At 41.9% G+C, this 24,191-nt stretch overlaps 1 protein-coding gene across 1 annotated transcript in view; it reads left to right on the forward strand.

Annotated features, from left to right (window-relative positions):
* AGBL1 (AGBL carboxypeptidase 1) overlaps positions 1-24,191 on the forward strand; it is a 790,601-nt gene that overhangs the window by 59,371 nt on the left and 707,039 nt on the right. The window contains 4 exon segments of the mRNA XM_082449060.1: positions 15,170-15,233; positions 16,869-17,015; positions 20,213-20,344; positions 23,962-24,055. Coding sequence (XP_082305186.1) covers positions 15,170-15,233; positions 16,869-17,015; positions 20,213-20,344; positions 23,962-24,055 — 437 coding nt within the window.

The following is a 24,191-nucleotide window of genomic DNA, read 5'->3' on the forward strand; positions in this document are numbered from 1 at the left end:
ATTAGCAGAGTGTAAGCACTCTATTTCAGTGATATCAGGGGTGTTACACAAAATGGGGTAGGGATGGAATTTTTTTTTCTGCCTGTTCAGTAAAATTGGGCCTAGACTTGAGAAAACTGGGCAAAGGGGCACAGGATGCTTTTTTTCCTCCACTTTAAGTCTGGGATGATATTGATGTTCCCTATTCATTAACATAGTGCTTGGCACATAATAGGCACCCTATAAATGCTTGCTCAGTTGCTGGATTGGTAGAAAATTTGAGCTGCATACCTCATAAACTTCTGTAACAATGTTCTACTGGAATATACTTGGAGGTAAATCCTGTCATCAAAGAGAATTAGATAGCAAGACTCTGGCAGATTACATATTAAGTTTCCTTTCCATTCCATCTCATCCCATTTTATACCACTCAGAATGTTTACTGAATGCCTCCTTTGTGCAAGATGCCATGCTAGGATCTGTGGATACCAAGGGGAACAAGACAAAATACTTGCTCTAGAGGAGCTCACAGTCTAAAGGGAGTATGGAAGATTAAAAATGGCTGCAAATTCTTTTCTACTCCTCCATTTGAGAGGTAGAGATTAATTCCCTCCACTTGAATCTGGGCTATCATTGGTGACCTGATTAACCAATAGAATGCAGCAGAGGTGATGATTGGACTTCTGACGCTAAGTTAAAAGAGGCCTTGCAACTTCCACCCAGTTCTCTTGGAATGCTTGGTCTGCCATGTAAGAAGTCCAAGTACCTTATGACTGTCATGCTGGAAAGGCCACATGAAGGCGTTCTGGTCAACAGTCCATGGTGATCTCAGTCCTTCAGCCTGCCAAGGAGATACCATCATTGCCAAGGTAACAGACATGCAAGTGAAACCATCATAGATCCTCCAAACCAGTCGTTCCATTTGCCAGCTGAGCGCCACCCAGTGGCCTTAGTTGACAACATGGAAAGTAGAAGAATCTCCCAGCTAAGCCCTGCCCAAATTTCCTATCCACAAAATCAAGAGATATAATAAAAAGGCTGTTGTTTTAAGCCATTAGGTGTTGGGGTGGTTTGTTACCCTGCCATAGACAACCAAAACAGAGAGGCAAGAAGATAACCAGGATCTAGTAAGAATTCTAATAAAAGTATGTGCAAAGTGGATTGTGGGAAATCAAATGTTTAGAGCAAATAATTCTGTTCTTGGAGAAACTGGGCCACTGCATCGCATCACTTTAGAGGGCACTGATTGTGTGATAGTCCCTGAGAATGGCACCCCCTGGAGTTATGCAGTGCCCAAGGTATGCAGACATGTGGAAGTTTTGGGTAGTGGGTGCCAGGAAGGCAGGTTATTTGGGAAAACTGTAAAGAAAGGGAACTTGAGCTTAGAATTGAAATATAAATAAGTTTCATGGGCTAAGGAAGAGGGAGGAGAAATAATACTCCAGCAGTGGAAGCAACGTGAGCAAAACTTCGAAGGCATAGGAACCCATGATGGACTTGGGGCATGGTGACTGGTCCTGTGTGGTCAGCATGCTTGGTACTGGGGTCGGGAGAGTGGATGGAGATGAACCTCCAAAGGTTGAGTGATGTGAAGGGTCTTATACCTTCACGGGGAGTCAGGAGGAGGAAGGCAACAGGGAGACAAAGATTTCAAAGCAAGGGAGCAACAAATTCAAAACAGTATTTGAGAAAATTGCAGTTCAAAACCCCACAGACTGTGAAAGACACTCTTTGTTCTTCCAACAGCCTGCCTCTCCCTGAAAGTTTAGGCAGACCCATTTTTTTTATAGGAAAGTCTTAAACAACAGGGGATTACTCAATGATTCATTTAAAAGGATCATTAAAAGAAAATCGAGGCACGTCACATCCTGCCTTCTTTAATTGCTCATTTATTATTACTGTGGGTGAGATAATGGCTTTGTGTTATTCTTCTAAATAGTGTAAAATATTTGTTGGTAAATACAGCAGTGCATATATTAATGCCAGTTGAGATTTTGCGGAGCATTTTTTTTCCTCCACTGATAGCCATGATTTTTACTTAAAGAAATAAAATGTTGTGCTGATCGATTCTGGCTCAGAGCTGAGTGAGAACATTATGAACTCGACATCTGTATGACGGTACTGTCTCTTAGTGCTGACAGAATGGCAGGATTCTCTAGGTGGGCTAGCCCTAGAGTTTGTGAAATCAATTTCTTTCCTGTTTATTAAGATTCTAATGCTTGGGAAGAGGGCAAGTGGAGGTGTAAAATTTTCTTTTCTCCCTCTTTATGACAAACTACCCAACTGAAAATAGCTTTTATAAGTGAGGATATTTACTATTTCATGTATCTGAAAGTCTACAGGGAGGTGATTTTATAGAGTTGGTTCGATGGCTTAACAAGGTCACCAATGACCCAGGGTCACGTCCTCATTCAACAATGTCCAAAACGAGGAAATAGAGTTTTCGGTTTTTTGCTTTGTTTTTGTTTTTAATGTTTTCCTTTTTAAAATCCTGGAGGAAAAGCATCCCTGGAATCTCTCAGCCAACTTCTACTTGAGTTTCCTTATCCAGATCTGGGCTCATCCTCACCTCTAAACCAGTCGTAGGAAAAGGAGAAAGACTTAGAGGAGGTTAACTGAGACCCATTCCCTGGGCAGGGGAGAGTAGAATGTGCATCTTCCATCAGCACACTGCTGCCCTGTGCTTGAAACAAATGGGGTTTTCTGGGAAGCAATTACAGAGGAACAGCTCGTGTGTGTGCAGCCAACTGTGTTGGCCACAGGTCAAACCAATCTAGGGGCAGTGATTTAGTACGTTCTGTATGCCCAGATCTATATCCCTGCTGGCAGGTACGACAGAAGCCTAGAAGACTGTGCTTGTTCTCAGGGAGCATTAGTGGGCATTGTACTAAAAGCAGGCAATTCCTTAGCTGGATAAATTAATCCAATAAAATATACTGATTATCTATTACACCGTAGGAGATGGGAATGCAGAGATGAGTAAGACCTAGTTCTTGCCTACAGACATTCACAGTTCCCTTCACCATCTGCTTCATGCTGGAAGCAATTTCATCCCCCAAGGTCGCCATGCTCCATCATGCTTCTCTCTGAGTACACAGGGCTGTAACACAGCTGGAACACTCCCCCCACCCCGCTTCTGCCTGGTTTCCCAGATTTATCACTCATGGACCTGGCTGGGTTAAATGCTCCTTCCCTCGATTCTTCTAGCATCGATGCTTACCTTTTTCACAGTCCTTAACCATCCTGGGTCCTAACTGTCTGCCAGCTGTTCACCTCAGCCAGGCCTGGAGCCCCATGAAGGCAGATTGTTTCCATCAGTTTGTTTCCCAGCCTGGTGACTGGAACACAGATGATTTCCAATGAACGTTTGCAGGATGAATGCATGAATAATTGAATGAAAGGAAATTAAACGTGGATCTTTCATCCCTCTTCAATCAGTTTCTACTTTATTGGTTTTTCTCTCTCCCTTTTTTCTTTCCTTCTTTCTTATCCCTCCGTTTCCTCTCTTATTTTCCCTTTCCTTGCTCATTATTCACAATTAACTAATGAATCCTGCATTTAGCAAGTTACACAATATTGTGCAGCCTTGCTTTTATCGCTTATCCCCCTCTCTCTTCTCAGAAAGAAGAGCAGTTATGGGGGGGTCCTGCAGATGGATCCAGAAACATCAGTGCTGACCAGGGACACCATTCCAGGGACTTTGTTTTCTACTGTGAGCCATCCTTGGGTCCATTTTTAAAGAGCTGGAGTCCTGCTGTGATATTGTGATTTATAGTAAGAAATATCTATTTGGTCTTCCTCCTGTTTCTGGCACAGAGATCCTCAAACCCTTGGAATGTCCTAAGTGATGAGAGCAATAAAGTTGTCTTTTGTTAAGTTAATGAGTTGACTTTTGGACCACACCTAAGGGTGGGAGCTAGTTGCCAGGAGAACCAACCATGTGATTAGATGGTTGGGACTTTCAGTCTGTCCCCCTGGCTCCCCAGCACACCCCAAGTCCCCCTCACCTCCAGGGTAGGTAGAAGACCCAGAAGTTGAATCTATAGACTATGTAAGGAAACCTCCATGAAAACTCAAAGGATGGGGTTTAGAGAGCTTCCAGGTTGGTGAACACGTGGAGGTGCTGGGAGAGTGGCGCTCCTGGAGAGGGCATGGAAACTCTGTGCCCATTCCCCATACCTTGCCCCGTGCATCTCTTACATCTGGCTGTTCCTGAGTTATATTATTTTTATAATAAACTGGCAGTCCAGAAAGTGAAATGTTTCTCTGAGTTCAGTGAGTACCTTTAACAAACTAATCAAACCCAAGGAGGAGGTCGGTTGTGGGAATCTTTAATTTATAGCCAGCCGATCGAAGTACAGGTGAGAACCTGAGTTAGAGGGGATCATTGGAACCTCTAATATATAATGAGTTCGTTGGTCAGAAGGACAGGTAACAATCCAGATTTGCCACTGGAGTCTGAAGTGGGGGAGGGCAATCTTGCAGGACTGAACCCTTAACCAGTGGACTCTGATGTTATCTCTGGGTAGGTAGTGTCAGAATGGAGTTGAATCGTAGGACACCCAGATGGTGTCCAGAGCATTGTTTGTTGATGCTCTGGAAATTGGAATTGGTACCAGAACCTAAGGCTAGCAAACTCCCCAGGATGATAGATCCGTTGCTGCCCTGCTCCTTGGTTCCTGTTCTCAGATTTTGCGAGACGAAGGAGGGGCGGGGAGCACTGACATGGTGCACAAGTAGGGATGACATTTGCTGGAGGGTGACTCAGACTTGGGGACTCAAAGAATGTGCCTTCGGTTAGTGTCCAGTGCAGCTGTGATGGGAGACACCGGAAAAGTATATGCTGAGCCTGCCCTCGTTAGGCCACAGCTCCCAGTGGAGAAGCTCTCAGAGCAAACCCAAGTCTTTTCCCGGATAAGCGTAGACATCAAGTGCCTAGGGATCCCCAGATGTCTCATCACACCTGGAAGATGAGTTAAAGTGTTAAATGTTGGTATTTTGTTCATCATGGATTTTTTTTGCCTTATTTGATGTGGAAAAATATAGCATTACACTATTATCTTAATTACTGCATTTTAAATTTAAAAATTTGTGCCCAAGCTAGTGTCTCACTTGCCTCACCCTAGCCCTGGCCTTTGCTGGGGTTTTAAAGTGTGACTTCTTAGAGGGTCTTAAGCCTGGAATTGAAGCAAGTATAAGCACCACTCTGCCTAGGGATGTGGTGTTGGACTTCATGGCTCCTTGGAGTCTTTTATGGTTCAGTTTGGTTCGATTCTGAAAAATATTTATTGCACAGTTTTCTCTGGAACAGCCCCAGTTCCAGGTGCTGGGAATACAATATACACAATAATTGAGCCTTTCTTTAAGGACTAATATCTAGTGGGGGTGGGGTAGGAAGCAAGATTGTACCCTGCTGCCAATGCCATGTGGTATGGATGCTGTCAGAACGGCACAGAATGATGTGGAGACAAAGCAGACTCCAAACCCAGCCTTGTGGGTGGGAATGGAAACTTATGGGAGTAATAGTGCACTTGAAGGATGAGCTGGCATTGACTAGGCTTCAGGAAAAGGGACTAGCGTGATCAAAGGTACAGAGGCAAGAAATTACATGGTTTGAGCAGGAAATTATAAGTAATTCCATGTTGCTGAAGCATGTATTTGTGCAGGGGTGTTGTAATGAATAATGAAGCTGGAGAGATAACCAAGAAAAGATGATGGGGAGCTTTGGAAACCCCATCAAAACTATCAACTCTATCATGATAGAGTCATGACTTTATCCTATATGTCATGGGGAGTTATTGAGGTCTTTGAAGCCGAAGAGGAACATGAGACTTACTTATGGGAAGATTTAAAAGAAAGCTTTGCCTTAAATAACATATCTAAAAAAAATAGCATATTAGGGTTCCCTTTTCTCCGCATCTTTGCCAACATTTGTTATTTCTTGGCTTTTTGATAAAAGCCATGTAGCAGGTGTGAGGTCGAATCTCATTGTGGTTGTGATTTGCATTTCCCTGATGATTAGTGATGCTGAGCACCTTTTTCATATAACTATTGGCCATTTGTATGTCTTCTTTTCTTTTTTTTTAAACATCTTTATTGGAGTATAATTGCTTTACAATGGTGTGTTAGTTTCTGCTTTATAACAAAGTGAATCAGTTATACATACACATATGTTCCCATATCTCTTCCCTGTTTCATCTCCCTCCCTCCCACCATCCCTATCCCACCCCTCTAGGTGGTCACAAACCACCGAGCTGATCTCCCTGTGCTATGCGGCTGCTTCCCACTAGCTATCTATTTTACATTTGGTAGTGTATATATGTCCATGACACTCTCTCACCCTGTCATATCTCACCCCTCCCCCTCCCCATATCCTCAAGTCCATTCTCTAGTAGGTCTGTGTCTTTATTCCCATCTTGCCCCTAGGTTCTTCATGACCTTTTTTTTCCCCTTAGATTCCATATATATGTGTTAGTATACGGTATTTTTCTCTTGCTGACTTACTTCACTCTGTATGACAGACTCTAGGTCCATCCACCTCACTACAAATAACTCAGTTTCGTTTCTTTTTATGGCTGAGTAATATTCCATTGTATATATGTGCCACATCTTCTTTATCCATTCATCTGTCGATGGACATTTAGGTTGTTTCCATGTCCTGGCTATTGTAAATGGTGCTGCAATGAACATTGTGGTACATGTCTCTTTTTGAATTATGGTTTTCTCAGGGTATATGTCCAGTAGTGGATTGCTGGGTCATGTGGTAGTTCTATTTTTAGTTTTTTAAGGAACCTCCACACTGTTCTCCATAGTGGCTGTAATCAATTTATATTCCCAACAAAAGTGCAAAAGGGTTCCCTTTTCTCCACACCCTCTCAAGCATTTATTGTTTCTAGATTTTTTGATGATGGCCATTCTGACCGGTGTGAGATGATATCTCATTGTAGTTTTGATTTACATTTTTCTAATGATTAATGATGTTGAGCATTCTTTCATCTGTTTGTTGGCAATCTGTTTATCTTCTTTGGAGAAATGTCTATTTAGGTCTTCTGCCCATTTTTGGATTGGGTTGTTTGTTTTTTTGTTATTGAGCTGCATGAGCTGCTTGTAAACCTTGGAGATTAATCCTTTGTCAGTTGCTTCATTTGCAAATATTTTCTCCCATTCTGAGGGTTGTCTTTTGGTCTTGTTTATGGTTTCCTTCGCTGTGCAAAAGCTTTTAAGTTTCATTAGTTCCCATTTGTTTATTTGTGTTTTTATTTCCATTTCTCTAGGAGCTGGGTCAAAAAGGATCTTGCTGTGATTTATGTCACAGAGTGTTCTGCCTATGTTTTCCTCTAAGAGTTTGATAGTGTCTGGCCTTACACTTAGGTCTTTAATCCATTTTGAGTTTATTTTTGTGTATGGTGTCAGGGAGTGTTCTAATTTCATTCTTTTACATGTAGCTGTCCAGTTTCCCCAGCACCACTTATTGAAGAGGCTGTCTTTTCTCCATTGTATATTCTTGCCACCTTCATCAAAACTAAGGTGACCATATGTGCGTGGGTTTATCTCTGGGCTTTCTATCCTGTTCCATTGATCTATATTTCTGTTTTTGTGCCAGTACCATACTGTCTTGCTTACTGTTGCTTTGTAGTATAGTCTGAAGTCAGGGAGCCTGATTCCTCCAGCTCCGTTTTTCTTTCTCAGGATTGCTTTGGCTATTCAGCGTCTTTTGTATTTCCATACAAATTGTGAAATTCTTTGCTCTAGTTCTGTGAAAAATGTCATTGGTAGGTTGATAGGGATTGCATTGAATCTGTAGATTGCTTTGGGTAGTATAGTCCTTTTCACAATGTTGATTTTTCCATTCCAAGAACATGGTATATCTCTCCATCTGTTTGTATCATCTTTAATTTCTTTCATCAGTGTCTTACAGTTTTCTGCATACAGGTCTTTTGTCTCCTTAGGTAAGTTTATTCCTAGATATTTTATTCTTTTTGTTGCAGTGGTAAACGGGAGTGTTTTCTTAATTTCACTTTCAGATTTTTCATCATTAGTATATAGGAATGCAAGAGATTTCTGTGTATTAATTTTGTATCCTGCTACTTTACCAAATTCATTGATTAGCTCTAGTAGTTTTCTGGTAGCATCTTTAGGATTCTCTATGTATAGTACCATGTCATCTGCAAACAGTGACTGCTTTACTTCTTTTCCGATTTGGATTCCTTTTATTTCTTTTTCTTCTCTGATTGCTGTGGCTAACACTTCCAAAACTATGTTGAATAATAGCGGTGAGAGTGGGCAACCTTGTCTTGTTCCTGATCTTAGAGGAAATGGTTTCAGTTTTTCACCATTGAGAGTGATGTTGGCTGTGGGTCTGTCACATATGGCCTTTATTATGATGAGGTAAGTTCCCTCTATGCCTACTTTCTGGAGGGTTTTTACCATAAATAGGAGTTGAATTTTGTCAAAAGATTTTTCTCCATCTTTTGAGATGATCATATGGTTTTTCTCCTTCAATTTGTTAATATGGTTTATCACATTGATTGATTTGCATATATTGAAGAATTCTTGCATTCCTGGGATAAACCCCACTTGATCATGGTATATGAATATGATCCTTTTAATGTGCTGTTGGATTCTGTTTGCTAGTATTTTGTTGAGGATTTTAGCATCTATGTTCATCAGTGATGTTAGCCTATAGTTTTCTTTCTTTGTGACAGCTTTGTCTGGTTTTGGTATCAGGGTGATGGTGGCCTTGTAGAATGAGTTTGAGAGAGTTCCTCCCTCTGCTATATTTTGGAAGCATTTGAGAAGGATAGGAGTTAGCTCTTCTCTAATTGTTTGATAGAATTTGCCTGTGAAGCACTCTGGTCCTGCGCTTTTGTTTGTTGGAAGATTTTTAATCACAGTCTCAATTTCAGTGCTTGTGATTGGTCTGTTCACATTTTTTGTTTCTTCCTGGCTCAGTCTCAGAAGGTTGTGCTTTTCTAAGAATTTGTCTATTTCTTCCAGGTTGTCCATTTTACTGGCATATAGTTGCTTGTAGTAATCTCTCATGATCCTTTGTATTTCTGCAGTGTCAGTTTTTACTTCTCCTTTTTCATTTCTTACTGTATTGATTTGAGTCTTCTCCCTTTTTTTCTTGATGAGTCTGGCTAATGGTTTATCAATTTTGTTTATGTTCTCAAAGAACCAGCTTTTAGTTTTATTGATCTTTGCTATTGTTTCCTTCATTTCTTTTTCATTTATTTCTGATCTGGACTTTATGATTTCTTTCCTTCTGCTAAATTTGGGGTTGTTTTGTTCTTCTTTCTCTAATTGATTTAGGTGTAAGGTTAGGCTGTTTATTTGAGATGTTTCTTGTTTCTTAAGGTAGGGTTGTATTGCTATAAACTTCCAGCTTAGAACTGCTTTTGCTGCATCCCATAGGTTTAGCATCATCGGGTTTTCATTGTCATTTTTTTCTAGAGATTTTTTTGATTTCTTCAGTGATCTCTTGGCTATTTAGTAGTGTATTGTTTAGGCTCCATGGGTTTGTATTTTTTAGGTTTTTTCCTGTAATTGATATCTAGTCTCATAGCATTGTGGTTAGAAAAAATGCTTGATATGATTTCAATTTTCTTAAATTTACCGAGTTTTGACTTGTGACCCAAGATATGATCTATCCTGGAGAATGTTCTGTGCACACTTGAGAAGAAAGTGTACTCTGCTGTTTTTGGATTGAATGTGCTATAAATATCAATTAAGTCCATCTTGTTTAATGTATTATATAAAGCTTGTTTTTCCTTATTTATTTTCATTTTGGATGATCTGTCCATTGGTGAAAGTGGGGTGTTAAAATCCCCTAGTATGATTGTGTTACTCTTGATTTCCTCTTTTATGGCTGTTAGCATTTGCCTTATGTTTTGAGGTGCTCCTATATTGGGTTCGTAAATATTTACCATTGTTATATCTTCTCCTTGGATTGACCCCTTGATCATTATGTAGTGTCCTTCTTTGTCTCTTGTAATAGTCTTTATTTCAAAGTTTATTTAGTCTGATATGAGTATTGCTACTCCAGCTTTCTTTTGATTTCCATTTGCATGGAATATCTTTTTCCATCCCCTCACTTTTAGTCTGTATGTGTCCCTAGGTCTGATGTGGGTCTCCTGTAGACAGCATATATATGGGTCTTGTTTTTGTATCCATTCAGCCAGTCTATGTCTTTTGTTTGGAGCATTTAATCCATTTACGTTTAAGGTAGTTATCGATATGTATGTTCCTATTACCATGTTCTTAATTGTTTTCGGTTGTTATTGTAGATCTTTTCCTTCTCTTGTGTTTCCTGCTTAGAGGAGCTCCTTTAGCATTTGTTGTAAAGCTGGTTTGGTGGTGCTCAATTCTCTTAGCTTTTGCTTGTCTGTAAAGGTTTGAATTTTTACATTGAATCTGAATGAGATCCTCGCTGGTAGAGTAATCTAGGTTTTAGATTTTTCCCTTCATCACTTTAAATATGTCCTGTGACTCCCTTCTGGCTTGCAGAGTTTCTGCTGAAAGGTCAGTTGTTAACCTTATGGGCATTCCCTTTTATGTTTTTTGTTGTTTTTCCCTTGGTGCTTTTAATATTTTTTCTTTGTTTTTGATTTTTGATAGTTTGATTAATATGTGTCTTGGTGTGTTTCTCTTTGGATTTATCCTGTATGGGACTCTCTGTGCTTCCTGGACTTGATTGACTATTTCCTTTCCCATATTAGGGAAGTGTTCAACTATAATCTCTTCAAATATTTTCTCAGGTCCTTTCTTTTTCTCTTCTTCTTCTGGGACCCCTATAATTCGAATGTTGGTGAGTTTAATGTCCCAGATGTCTCTGAGACATTTTATCTTCCAGGTCACTTATCCATTCTTCTCCTTCAGTTATTCTGCTATTGATTCCTTGTAGAGAATGTTTAATATCATTTATTGTGTTGTTCATCATTGTTTGTTTGCTCTTTAGTTCTTCTACGTCCTTGTTAAATGTTTCTTGTATTTTCTCCATTCTATTTCCAAGATTTTGGATCATCTTTACTGTCATTACTCTGAATTCTTTTTCAGGTAGACTGCCTACTTCCTCTTCATTTGTTAGGTCTGGTGGGGTTTTACCTTGCTCCTTCATCTGCTGTGTGTTTCTCTGTCTTCTCATTTTGCTTATCTTACTGTGTTTGAGGTCTCCTTTTCGCAGGCTGCAGGTTCATAGTTCCCATTGTTTTTTGATGTCTGCCCCCAGTGGCTAAGGTTAGTTCAGTGGGTTGGGTAGGTTTCCTGGTGGAGGGGACTGGTGCCTGTGTCTGGTGGATGAGGCTGGATCTTTTCTTTCTAGTGGGCAGGACTGCATCCGGTGGTGTGTTTTGGGGTTCTGTGACCTTATTATGATTTTAGGCAGCCTCTCTGCTAATGGGTGGGGTTGTGTTCCTGTCTTGCTAGTTGTTTGGCATAGGGTGTCCAGCACTGTAGCTTTCTGGTCATTGGGTGGAGCTGGGTCATAGCATTGAGATGGAGATCTCTGGGAGAGCCTTCACAGTTTGATATTACATGTAGCCAGGAGGTCTCTGGTGAACCAATGTCCTGAACTCGGCTCTCCCACCTCAGAGGCACAGGCCTGACACCCGGCACCCCAAGTCTACAGTTGCTCCCAAAGTCCACCACCTCAATTTTGGGATGACACGTTGTCTATTCAGGTATTCCACAGATGCAGGTACATCAAGTTGATTGTGGGGATTTTACCCTCTGCTCCTAAGGCTGCTGGGAGAGATTTCCCTTTCTCTTATTTGTTCGCACAACTCCTGGGTTTCGGCTTTGGATTTGGCCCCGCCTCTGCTTGTAGGTCACCTGAGGGCATCTGTTCTTCACTCAGACAGGACGGGGTTAAAGTAGCAGCCAATTAGGGGGCTGTGGCTCATTCAGGCCGGGGGGAGGAAGGGGTACGGATGCGGGGCGAGCCTGCAGCGGCAGAGGCTGGCATGACATTGCAACAGCTTGAGGCATGCCATGTATTCTCCCGGGGAAGTTGTCCCTGGATTACGGGATGCTGGCAGTGGCGGGCTGCACGGGCTCCCGGGAGGGGCGGTGTGGATAGTGACCTGTGCTTGCACACAGGCTTCTTGGTGGTGGCAGGAGCAGCCTTAGCATTTCATGCCCGTCTCTGGGGTCCGCGCTGAAAGTCTCGGCTCACGCCGGTCTCTGGAGTTTGTTTAGGCGGCGCTCTGAATCCCCTCTCCTTTCACACAGTGAAACAATGGTCTCTTGCCTCTTAGGCAGTTCCAGACTTTTTCCCGGACTCCCTCCTGGTTAGCTGTGGTGCGCTAACCCCTTCAGGCTGTGTTCACGCAGCCAACCACAGTCCTCTCCCTGGGGTCTGACCTCCGAAGCCCGAGCCTCAGCTCCCAGCCCCCACCCGCCCTGGTGGTTGAGCAGACAAGCTTCTCAGGCTGGTGAGTGCTGGTTGGCACTGATCCTCTGTGCGGGAATCTCTCTGCTTTGCCCTCTGCACCCCTATTGCTGCGCTCTCCTCCGTGGCTCTGAAGGTTCCCCCTTGCCGCCCCCCATCTCCACTAGTGAAGGGGCTTCCTAGTGTGTGGAAACTTTTCCTCCTTCACAGCTCCCTCCCCGAGGTGCAGGTCCCATCCCTATTCTTTTGTCTCTGTTTTTTCTTTTTTTCTTTTGCCCTACCCAGGTACGTGGGGAGTCTCTTGCCTTTTGTGAAGTCTGAGGTCTTCTGCCAGCGTTCAGTAGGTGTTCTGTAGGAGTTGTTCCACATGTAGATGTATTTCTAATGTATTTATGGGGAAGAAGGTGATCTCCACGTCTGACTCCTCCACCATCTTGAAGGTCTCCTCCCTTCTAGGAGTTTTATGGTTTCAAGTCTTAGATTTTAATCTTTGATCTGGGACTTCCCTCGAGGTCCAGTGGTTAAGATTTCACACTTCGAATGCAGGGGCTGTGGGTTCAATCCCTGGTTGGGGAACTAGGATCCCACATGCAGTGGGGCCAAAAACTAAAAAAAAAAACCTTTGATCTATTTCAAGTTAATTTTTGTGAGTGGTGTAAGATAGGACTCCTGGCTATATATACAAAGGAATTGAAAGCAGTGTCTGGAAGAGACATCTGCACACCCAAGTTCACTGCAGCATTTTTCATAATAGCCAAGATATGGAAGCAACCTAAGTGCCCTCAACAGATCAATGGATAAAGAAGATGCATATACATACAATGGAATATTATTCAGCCATGAGAAAAAGCATATCCTGCCATTTACAACAACACAGATGGATCTTGAAGGCATTAGGTGCAGTGCGATAAGTCAGATAAAGATGAATACTGTATGATATTACTGATATATGAAATCTAAAAAAGCTGAACTTGCAAAAACAGAGAGTAGAATGATGGTTACCAAGGGCTGGAGTGGGGAATTTGGAGAGGTGTTGTTTATGGGTACAAACTTGCAACTAGTAGATAAATAAGTTCTTGTCATCTAGAAAATTAGCATATTATAGCACAACAAACACTGGCCTGATTTTTGGGAACCTGGCCTGGGCTGTAACTTTGGGTTTTGCTCTGTGGGTCACCACAGAGGACTTGAATAATCCTCCCTCCCTCTGAATCTCAGTGTCCTCTTCTGTATAACAAAGGGTAGAGTGTCAAGCGTTGCAAGCATCCCATAGAGCATCTATATCATGTGATTTGGTGCTACCCTAGGTGCCTCTTGAGAAAATAAAAATTCATCCTTGTCAATCAGGGAACTCTTTACATCAGAACATTTTAGTGGGTTTCTGTTTCTGCTGTTTGCCCTGCATTTAACAATAATCCAGACCTCCTGAAATAAGTGAGAACTATGCTAACTTGGCCCACAAAGCTCCTTTCATTTGCTGTTTCTGCATAAATTATCAATGTTTATTCTCTTGCCCATCTTGCTGATGTTACTAAAAAAATGGGTCCCCAAAGAAGGGTTCTGAAGTCTAAATATGGTGGCAGAACCCCTGAGACCTTAACTCAGTGAGTCCCCTCATAGTCATTATTTAAGGAACAACCCTTCAACCATTTCTTATTTCAGGAAGTCTTTCTCAATGGAAGGAAACACAGCCCTGCCATTCCCATGAGTACACTGACCATGCCGCCTCCTTTCTTTTGCCTTCCTTCTTTTTTTTAATTTTTATTTTATATTGGAGTATAGTTGATTTACAATGTTGTGATAGTTTCAGGTGTACAGCAAAGTGATTCAGTTATATATATACATTTATCTATTCTTTTTCAAATTCTTTTCCCATTTAGGTTATTACAGAATATTAAGTACAGTTCCCTGTGTTATACATTTGGTCCTTGTTGATTATCTATTTTATATATAGTAGTGTGTACATGTCAATTCCAAACTCCCAATTTATCTTTCCCCCCACCTTTCCCCTTTGGTAACCATAAGTTTGTTTTCTATGTCTGCGAGTCTATTTCTTTTTTTTTTTTAATTTTTATTTATTTATTTTTGGCTGTGTTGGGTCTTCGTTTCTGTGCGAGGGCTTTCTCTAGTTGCGGCAAGCGGGGTCCACTCTTCATTGCGGTGCGCAGGCCTCTCACTATCGTGGCCTCTCTTGTTGTGGAGCACAGGCTCCAGACGCGCAGGCTCAGCAATTGTGGCACATGGGCCCAGTTGCTCCGCGGCATGTGGGATCCTCCCAGACCAGGGCTCGAACCCGTGTCCCCTGCCTTAGCAGTCAGATTCTCAACCACTGCGCCACCAGGGAAGCCCTGCGAGTCTATTTCTGTTTTGTAAATAAGTTCATGTGAATAATTTTTTTTAGATTCCAATATAAGTTATATCATATGATATATGTCTTTCTCTGTCAGACTTACTTCACTTAGCATGATAATCTCTAGGTGCATCCATGTTGCTGCAAATGGCATTATTTCATTCTTTTTTATGGCTGAGTGATATTCCATTGTATATATGTGCCACATCTTCTTTATCCATTCATCTAGACATTTAAGTTGCTTCTATGTCCTGGTTATTGTAAACAGTGCTGTAATGAACATTCGGGTGCATGTATCTTTTCAAATTAGAGTTTTCATCTTTTCTGGATATGTGCACAGGAGTGGGATCGCTGGATCATATGGTAACCTTAAGGAACCTCCATACTGTTCTCCATAGTGGCTGCACCCTCACCTTCCTTCTTAAAAATGGCTGCCTGTGCTTTCATTGCAGAGCTCTTCTGACAGGGAGTCCACCCTGACCATCCTCCAGGTCCTCGGAGATCTGCTTTCCGTTGGTGAGTAAGCCATGCCCTCATCCCTTGTATGGTGGACATGGAGGCATGCAGCTGTGGTGTCTCCCAGGGACCTATGTAGCCTGGGGGTTTGCTCCAGCTCAAGTTTTCTGTGAGAGACAGAATCACCATGGGATGGTTGTACTTTGGGCTCTTCAGTCTTGTCACTCACCCTACGGTGATCCAAACTTAGGAGGGAATTAGACTCTTGGTGCTGATTCTATGATACTTCATTCCTGGGGCCAAGGACCTCCAGCCCTCAGCAATTCGACCTGTTGCCTCCCCTGCTTCCCTCATCGTGGCCCATTTAGGGAGCCAGGTATTGGCAGCTCCCTTCATATGTCCAGTGGAGACAGGAAGATGAGGCAGGAGCTGGACTTAGCAGAGTGTTCAGCCACTACATTTTCAGAGATAAGATGACAGAGGTGACTACACTGGCATCAACTGAGTTAACTGGGGCACGTCTCTCTTAGCTCATTTCCATGTGAGGGTCTTGGAAAACACAGCTTCTTGGACATTCCAACATTTACTCAGTTTTCACTTCTATGTAGCCAGTCACATTGCATTAGAAAGACGTATTATCACCAAACAGACAATACCAAAGTGAATGTTGCTCCAAAGCCACAAACCCTCAGGTTACAGATTCAGGAGGAAGGGTCCACTCATACTGAGGTTTTTTCCATAGACTGTGCTGCCCTCCAATGGCAGGGTGACTTCCCTTCTTCTGCGTGAGGTACCCTCTTTAGGTGAAGAACACTTGTCCTCTGTGATAGTTCTGCCTTCAAGTTGTCCAGTGGTGTCTGGAACTCTTAGAATGAAACCTTGGAGTTCTCCTTCTGAAATAGGTACTGATTATTGCCCCTTTAGTAGAGGATGAAAAATCAGAGGGTCTTCTTTGCTAATAATCTCCCACCCTGTTGGCCACCTTTGTCCAAGTGCATAGAGAATCATGTGGGTCCCCTTCCAAGTTGAAATGTAATCACTGCTTTTGAGCTTGTCCTGGGGCAAGATGTTTAAAACTATTCTTAGGTAGAAAGACCAATATACGTTACCCTAGCCCCAGACCCTCTTCAAAATCCCTAGACATATGCTTAGATGTTTGTTTCTCAAGGGATTATTCTGGTTGTTTCCATATTTCCCACACATCTGTTACTGAAGGCCAGCATCAAATAATCATTAACACCATCCATGAAATTATTCGAGATAAGCTATCAAACCAGACCCTCTTGTAGATGATTCAAACCTATAGCTGAGGGGATACTGATCCCTCTTTAATTAAGTATATGATTATATATAAGCCTATATGCATATTTCTATACATGCAACACAAGTGCACACCTACACTGAGACTTAATAGATTCTCAGGAAAGTAGATTTTAGGCTCCGTTTATTACAGCTGCTGCAAGTTCTGAAATATTCCATTATTTCTCCATTTCACACCCCACCCCCACCCCACAACCCTGGCCCCTTACCTAATAGCACAACTTTACACAAGTTGCTTCAAGAACTCCACAGTTTTGGTTTCTGGGGTGAAATGAACCAATCCTTGCTCTGTCTCTAGCTGTGAGGTCTGCTTCCTGTTCCAAGGAAATGAGGGTAGTTATTTGAGGCTCAGCGCTCCTCTGCTTTCCCCCTCAGGCACAGACCGGAGGATTCGCTACATGATCAGCAAGGGTGGTAGCGAAGCCCTTCTGCAGACCTTGGTGAACACAGCCAGGACGGCTTCTCCAGACTATGACATCCTCTTGCCCCTCTTCCGGCTGCTGGCCAAAGTTGGCCTACGAGGTACCCATACCCCTGGGACCCAAAGATGACTGAAAGGGCATGTGGGGATGTTATCATGAGAGCAATTTGGGAAGCTTTTGTGGGGGAGTACAGGGAGGAGCAGAGGGAGGTATAGACACCTTGGTGGTGATGGCAGGACCAGCGCCAGCCTCACCTGGAAGGTGAGGGTCTAGGAGAGGTTTGTAGATGTCAGCAAATCCAAGGTACTTAGGTGCTTAGGACAGGACCCAGAGCAGGCATGGACTACACGGGGCATGAGGCATATGGGGGACAGAGGGGAGATACTCCAAGGAGGTTTTCAATCACTTTAAAAACAAATGGAACATTTCTACAAATAACATCTTATATGGAGGTTCATGATGTAAATGCATTAATTTCCTAGGGCTGCCGTAACGAATTACCACAAACTGGGTGGCTTAAAACAACAGAAATTTATTTTCTCACTGTGCTGGAGGCCAGAAGTCTAAAATTAAGAGGTTAGCAAGATTGGTTCCTTCTGGAGGCTCTGAGGGAGAATCTCTTACATGCCTCTCTCCTAGATTCTGGTAATTTCCAGCAATCCTTGGTGTTTCTTGGCTTATAGGCACATCACTCCAATTTCTCTATCCATCTTCACATGGCCTTCTACTCTTGTGTCTTCCTTTGTGTCCTTTCCTCTTATAAGGATATTGGTCATTGGATTTAGGGCCCACCCAAATCTGTATGATCTTCTCTTAAGTAATTAAGTCTGCAAAGACTCTATTTCCAAATATGATAACATTCTGAGGTTCCAGGCAGGCATGAATTTTGGGGCACGGTTTTCAACTCACTACAATATGTCACATAGAAGTGAAGCTTCCTTGGTTGAAGAGAAGATGGGGGTCTAGAATTCTTTCCACTTATGCCACATATCCATTTCTCTTTCCTCATAGAAGACTGAAACACCTCCCTACAACCCTAGAAATTTTTGGAGCACATTTGAAAAAGCCTGGGCACTCAGGATGCATGTAAGCGTTGCAAATTAGTCATAACAGTTAAGCTCCGATTGTGCGCAGTCTTACATAAATCACAGTCGAGAAGCTCAGGTCCTCCGAAAGTTGGATCTTTGATGTTCAGTGCAGGCAGCAGCAGCCAAGGGCACAGGGCTCTGGGGTACCCTTTCCTTTCAATGTTCGGAGCTGTGGTTTGAGCCCATTCTACATTTCACAGATAATGATTGAGACCCAGCCATCAGCCAGCACCTGCATGAGCATGTTCCAGACAAAACCAATTGAACCAATATTCATTGAATATTCAACAGTTATTTACTCCGTGTCTCCCAGGGCTGTGCACTGTTCTAGACACTGGGAACATCACAGTCACAAAGACAGATAAGGGGCCTCCTCTCATGGGACTTACATTCAAGTGGGGAAGGGCAGAAAGTAAATAATCAACTAGATAATAGCAGACAATGATAATTAACTAGATAATAACTGGAAGGAAAAGAAAAGGTGATGTTCCTCTAAGATGGTGTGGACAGAGAGAGGTGACATTTGAGCCCAAACTTGAAAGATAAGAAGAAGTCAGCAAAACAAAGAGTCGGCCAAGTGAACTCCAAAAAAAGACAGAAAAGACATGATATACACCCTGGTAGTAAATGGCAGAGGCTGGGAAGTCAGATCTGGGTTTCAGGCCTGGCTTTGACACTTATTAGCAGTGTGGCCTTGGGCAAGTTACCATTGGGCTCTCATCTACAAAATGGGCCTCAGTACATAATTCTTGGGTTGCTGTAAGGATTAAGCACGGCTGTATGTTGCCTGCTTAGCATGTGGCACCAGAAGCTTGATGGACAAGAGTCATGTAGGTTTCATAGGAGAAAGAGAGATGAGTGATGCACCAGGGCAGTGATTTTCAAGTTATGGACCTTGATATTATTATTATCATAATTACACCTTCTGCCATTAAAGATGGTAGTCCTTGATATTGACATTCAAGCTGTCAGGGGCTGACCTGAACAGAACAAAAATGAGATTGGCTGCTCATGAATGGAGCCAGATAGGTATCCTTCTTTTCCGATAAAGGAAACGGGTCATATGAGTTCAGTCACAATCTCTTTGCCGGTGTCTTTTGGTCCAGAGATAAATATTGGTAAACGAGGTTTAGGATGTTGTCTCTGTTTTACTTATTTCCACCTGCTATGAATCTGGTAGTGATTGTATTCTTGCAAAAACAAACATGGTGATTTGGGCATTGCACTTTGGAAAGGACACAAACAAATGTGACAGGTGGCACAGTCATGTATTATCCTAGTGGGAGCCAGGAGCATAGAATTAAAAAATATTTTTCCCTTTATTTTTTATGCTTATTACTAATTATTAAATGATATTAATAATTAATAATTATTAGTAATTATTAAGATAATAATGACTAACCCACAACACTGAATATCATGTTATTTGGATCAATAATTTAGAGAAATTTGGGGAGAAAATTTTATTTTCTGAAATTATGTTTTCATGTTTTATTATAAAATTCTCTACCATATAGAAAGATGACCTCTTCTATACCTATCACTTAGATCTAACCATTGTTAACATTTTGCCATATTTCCTTAACCTATTTATTTTTATTTGAAATATTCTAAGGAAAATTAGAGATAGCATTACTCCTAAATACTTTTGAGTGCATTTCTTTGAAAAGAGACGTTTTCCTATATAATCATAATACCATGATCATAAATCTAACAAATTAACAATGCATACATATTTATATTCCTTCCAGTTTCTTCAAATGTTCCCAGCATGCCTTTTACAGACATGTTCAGAGAAGGATCCAATCAAGGTTCACACAATGCATTTGAATGTTATGTAACTTAAGTATCCTTACTTCTGGAACTGTCTTAAAGGAAGAAATTTATACCCAGCTAAACTGTAGCTCATGTTTGAGGACAACCAGAAACATTTTTACATATAGGGGGTGCAAGTCACACAACCCACAAGACTTCATGTAAATATTACTTGAAGAATAATGGACCATATGTATACCCTCGGTTAGCTCTTTTGAGTCATCTGGTTCCAATGGGGACATACTTAGTAGCATTTTCTACTAGACCCGAAAAGTCTCATTGGCCATGATAATCTTCTTCACTCCACCATCTTTGCCTTCCTCTCCCCCACACATTATACAACCTTCAGAATTAATGTGAAACACAACTAAGATGGATTGATCTGTGTTCATAGATAAAAAGTTTGGACAGAAGGCACTGGAATTGGAAGCACTTGATGTGACATTGATTCTGGCGAAGAAAAACCTGTCTCACAGCCAGAAACTCCTCCACTGTCTCTGGGCTCTGCGTGTCTTTGCCTTTAGTGGTAAGCAACTCAATTGTGGCTCTCTGGGGGTGGCTTCCAGATCTGGGCTGGGACACCTGGAAACCATTTGGGGGTGTGGTTGGAAGGAGGGCATGGGTGGAGGACAAATGTAGTCCCAACAAGATAAATAAACCAGGAGGAGCCTCATGTTCTAGAGACCGTAGAGGTGAGAAGTTATTTCTTCATCTCCTTCTCGGCCATGGAGAACTCTTGAGCCAGTGCTTGAAGTGAGAGATCCATATTGTTTTCCCTTGGGAGCTAAAACGTTTTAGCACTCTACGTCTCTCTGTCAGTACTACGAGGTGAAAAAGACCTGTGGCAGGGGAAGGCAGACTTTATTCAGTCCTTATATCCAAGGCACAGAGCAATGTGTTACAGCTGTCAAGAGCGACCCTCACATCACAAGTCTCTCCACTATGTCCCTGAAGTCACTCATTGATCATGACATCCTTTACCAAAGTTTATCTCCCAATGCTTCTCAACATTGTCTTTCAGGTAACTTGATATATCATAGCACATGGGTTGATGTTATTTGCCATCTCCTGATTTGGATTATTTCTGATAATCATAACCATCCTGTATGTAGACTCAGCATTTTATAGCTAAGAAAAAAGAAAATGAAGCTTAGAAGAATGAAGAAGTTGCTTGAGTTCATACAGATAAGTCATGAGGGCTAAGTTTCTAACTGCAAAATTCATGTTTATTCTGCTCTCCATACGGATACAGTTATTAATAGATTATATTCTGTACCACCTATTTCAGTGTAAAGAACACAGACTTTTATTTCTCCTTTCTAAGCCCCTTTCCTGCAGAACAAAAGTGACAACTATTTAGATGTAATACTCTCTAGAGGAAAGAACATGAGCTTAGAGCCAAGAAGACCTGGGCTTGACTCTGACTTCATTTCTTAAGAGTCATATGATATGTGCACTTAACCTGTTTAACCTCAGCTTCTTCCTTTGTAAAATTACAGTTGTAATAACAGCTCATAGACTTGGTGGTTGGGATAAGTAAGATCATGTTCATGGGTAAGCTCGTCACATAATAGTTGCTAAGTAAGTGTTAGTTTTTCTTCTCTGCTCTAATCTTTTCCCTCAGTCCTTTGAAATAATAGGAATCACACACATAAGGGTAGTAAACAGGTGGTGACCTTTTTCTGTAACTATCCTCAGAACTAACAAAATAGTAGGGACATGTTTCATTGGTTAACTCCATGAATAAGCATGGAAGACCCATCAAAAGAAAGTATTTCTAGGGAATAATGAGACAGATGCTTGACTCCGTGTTCACAGACAGAATCTCCACTCACACTCATATATGTTGACCAGAAAATCAGAGAATATTTGAGAGAGGCTGAAAGAATCTGTCCAAACCCATCTCTAACAAAGGAAAATCTAAGTGAGAAGTTGTGGCTTTGTATAAAGGACAACTCTTATTAATGAGTAGGCAGAAGGTGTGTCACCCCCATTTGGAGCTTGCCAGCAGCACGAGACTTGAAGCATCTTATTTTGGTTTTGTAAAGAGTAGTTAAGATGAATAACTTACTCTCATTATATACATTGATTATAGAGATCTTGAAGAATTCCTTCAGCAGGGAGCTCTGAAAAATGCTGAGATTTGCCTGTGGGTATGAGGAGGTGGCTATGTGTCTCCTATTCTAAGACAACATTTATTGTATGAACTGTTTCATAAAATATTAAAAAAAAATACGATCACTCTCTACACATTGACTTTACTGATGAGAGGCAAGCAGAGTTCATGAAGCCCATGGGTTGCTGTCGCTTTGTTGAATTGTTAGCCGCTGTTGAAAGTTCCAGCAAGTTTTCTAAACAGCTCCTATCTGCAGAAGGAATTGGCTGGAACCATAATGGGTCTGTGACAGCCAGCGAACCATTCGGCAGCTCTCAGATGGCCGGTGAGTTTGCTTATAGAGCTGCCAGAGGTCTAACCTTGGGCAGGCATCCAGCATGGAAGAACTTAGTGAGGACTTTTTATTGTTATCCTCTTTCAGTTCCAAGTCTAAAGTCTCCCATGCTAGAATTCATGCTCTTAAAACTATTTCCTCCCTAACTCTACTTAATACTAGAATTTTGCTGAATTATTTGCCAGGAGTTTACTCCAGCATGTTTTCCCAATTTAGAAGTAAGGTCTGAGTTAGTAGCCATGGGAAGGGAAGATTGATGGGCAGGACTAGGATGCCAAATTCTTGAATTTTGATCCATTCAATGACTGCCTGTACTAGCCTCAGGAGGGACAAATGCATAGAGGATATTCCAGGAACACGCACTCCTGGTGATAACTAAGACATCAGCCTCAGTCTCTCTCTGGTGGACTGTACTGGGATGAACTATATTAGAGACTCCAGTTTTCCATTTTTCCTCCTTTTCTGAGGCTTGGAGCAAGCCAGTATAAGCCTCCCTTGTTTCTATCTCTTCGCTTCTCCCTGACCCCCTTGTGTCCACTCATATTTCCTGGAACAAAGCTGGCCCAAAGCACAAGGCATCCATGGGTCTCTGTTTTACTACAACAGTACAGTGAAGGAAAGGAAAAAGAGTCACACCTTGGAAGATAACCTTCTTTCCTTCTCCCACTGAAAGTTTTGCCTTGGGCCAAACTGATTCCATTTTGTATCGTGTGGGTTCCTCTTATTTTTGACGTGATCAGAGCTCTTCCTAAAGTGAGCTGACTGGAGTGAGGTGCTGGGGATATTGCAGAGTGGCTGGGGCATCATCAGAGATGAGAGGTTTTGTACCCAAAATACTTACCTGAAGCCACTAGGATGATCAGCTACCCCTTTCTGTCTCTTTCTATTATTCAGATCTATCACTGTTTTTATAGCCATCCAATTGGGCAAAAAGGCAAAAATTTCTGGTAGTTACCTCTGAGCAGGCCTAACTGATTCTTCCTTTGCCATTCTAATGGATAGAGGTATAGTCAAGCCTTAGCCTTTTAGTGATGGGCCATCCGAGTGCAAAAGTTGTAGGGGAACTTGGAACCGGGGTGGAACAAAAAGGGCACTATCTTCTTTATTAGATTGCTTCTTAAAGTTTTAAAGAAGTCAATCCAAGTTGGATTGAAACTTATCCCATCCACTTATGACTCTTCTTCATTGTGAAGTCTCCAAACAGCAAAATACGTCTAAGAAAGTGTTTTTTAAGATACTGGCTCTGTGTGTGTGTGTGTGTACATGTATGTATGTGTGCATGCATGCATGTATCATATAGGAAGTCGGTGGTGGGTGAAACAGCTTGAACTTAAGTAGTTGCCAGAAACCCAAAGATCTGCTTACAGAAAAAGTCTTCTGCTCGGCAATTGCCTTGGCTATTCTGATTGACTATACAAAGGAGTAGGGCAATGGGCCACCAGAAAATGAAAAACATAATTTCATGGCTTGGGACCCTTTTGAGAAAGAGACAGTGTGGGAAGATAATGTGTGCTTTTCAGATGATCTTTAACTTCCAAGCCAGGGATAAAAGACCATAGAGTTTCTCTGCTTTTAAGTTGCCTTTGGTAAGAAAGGTGATGGACCTCCCCTATCTTTTAGGCTCATACTGTAATGCTGAAAATAACACTTGGTTCAGATGGGTCAGTAACTAGCGTGCTTTTGTCTTTCTCAGTCACCACAGGAGCCATGCTGGGAATTAATGGAGCGATGGAACTGCTTCTCAAGGTCATCACCCCTTATACCCAGAAGCGCACCCGAGTAATCAGGTACAGAGCAGTTTTTAGTACTTTTGCCTTCTTTGTAGTAGATACAGATATGGGAATGGTCTCATAGATATTCTCTTGGTGTTTCCAGTTCACTTAGCGATGACTTCCCCCTTGTAGATACGGTTCTATGACTTTA

The sequence above is a fragment of the Balaenoptera physalus genome (assembly GCF_965194825.1).
Source record: "Balaenoptera physalus genome assembly, chromosome: 2".
In the NCBI taxonomy this organism is placed as follows: Eukaryota; Metazoa; Chordata; class Mammalia; order Artiodactyla; family Balaenopteridae; genus Balaenoptera; species Balaenoptera physalus.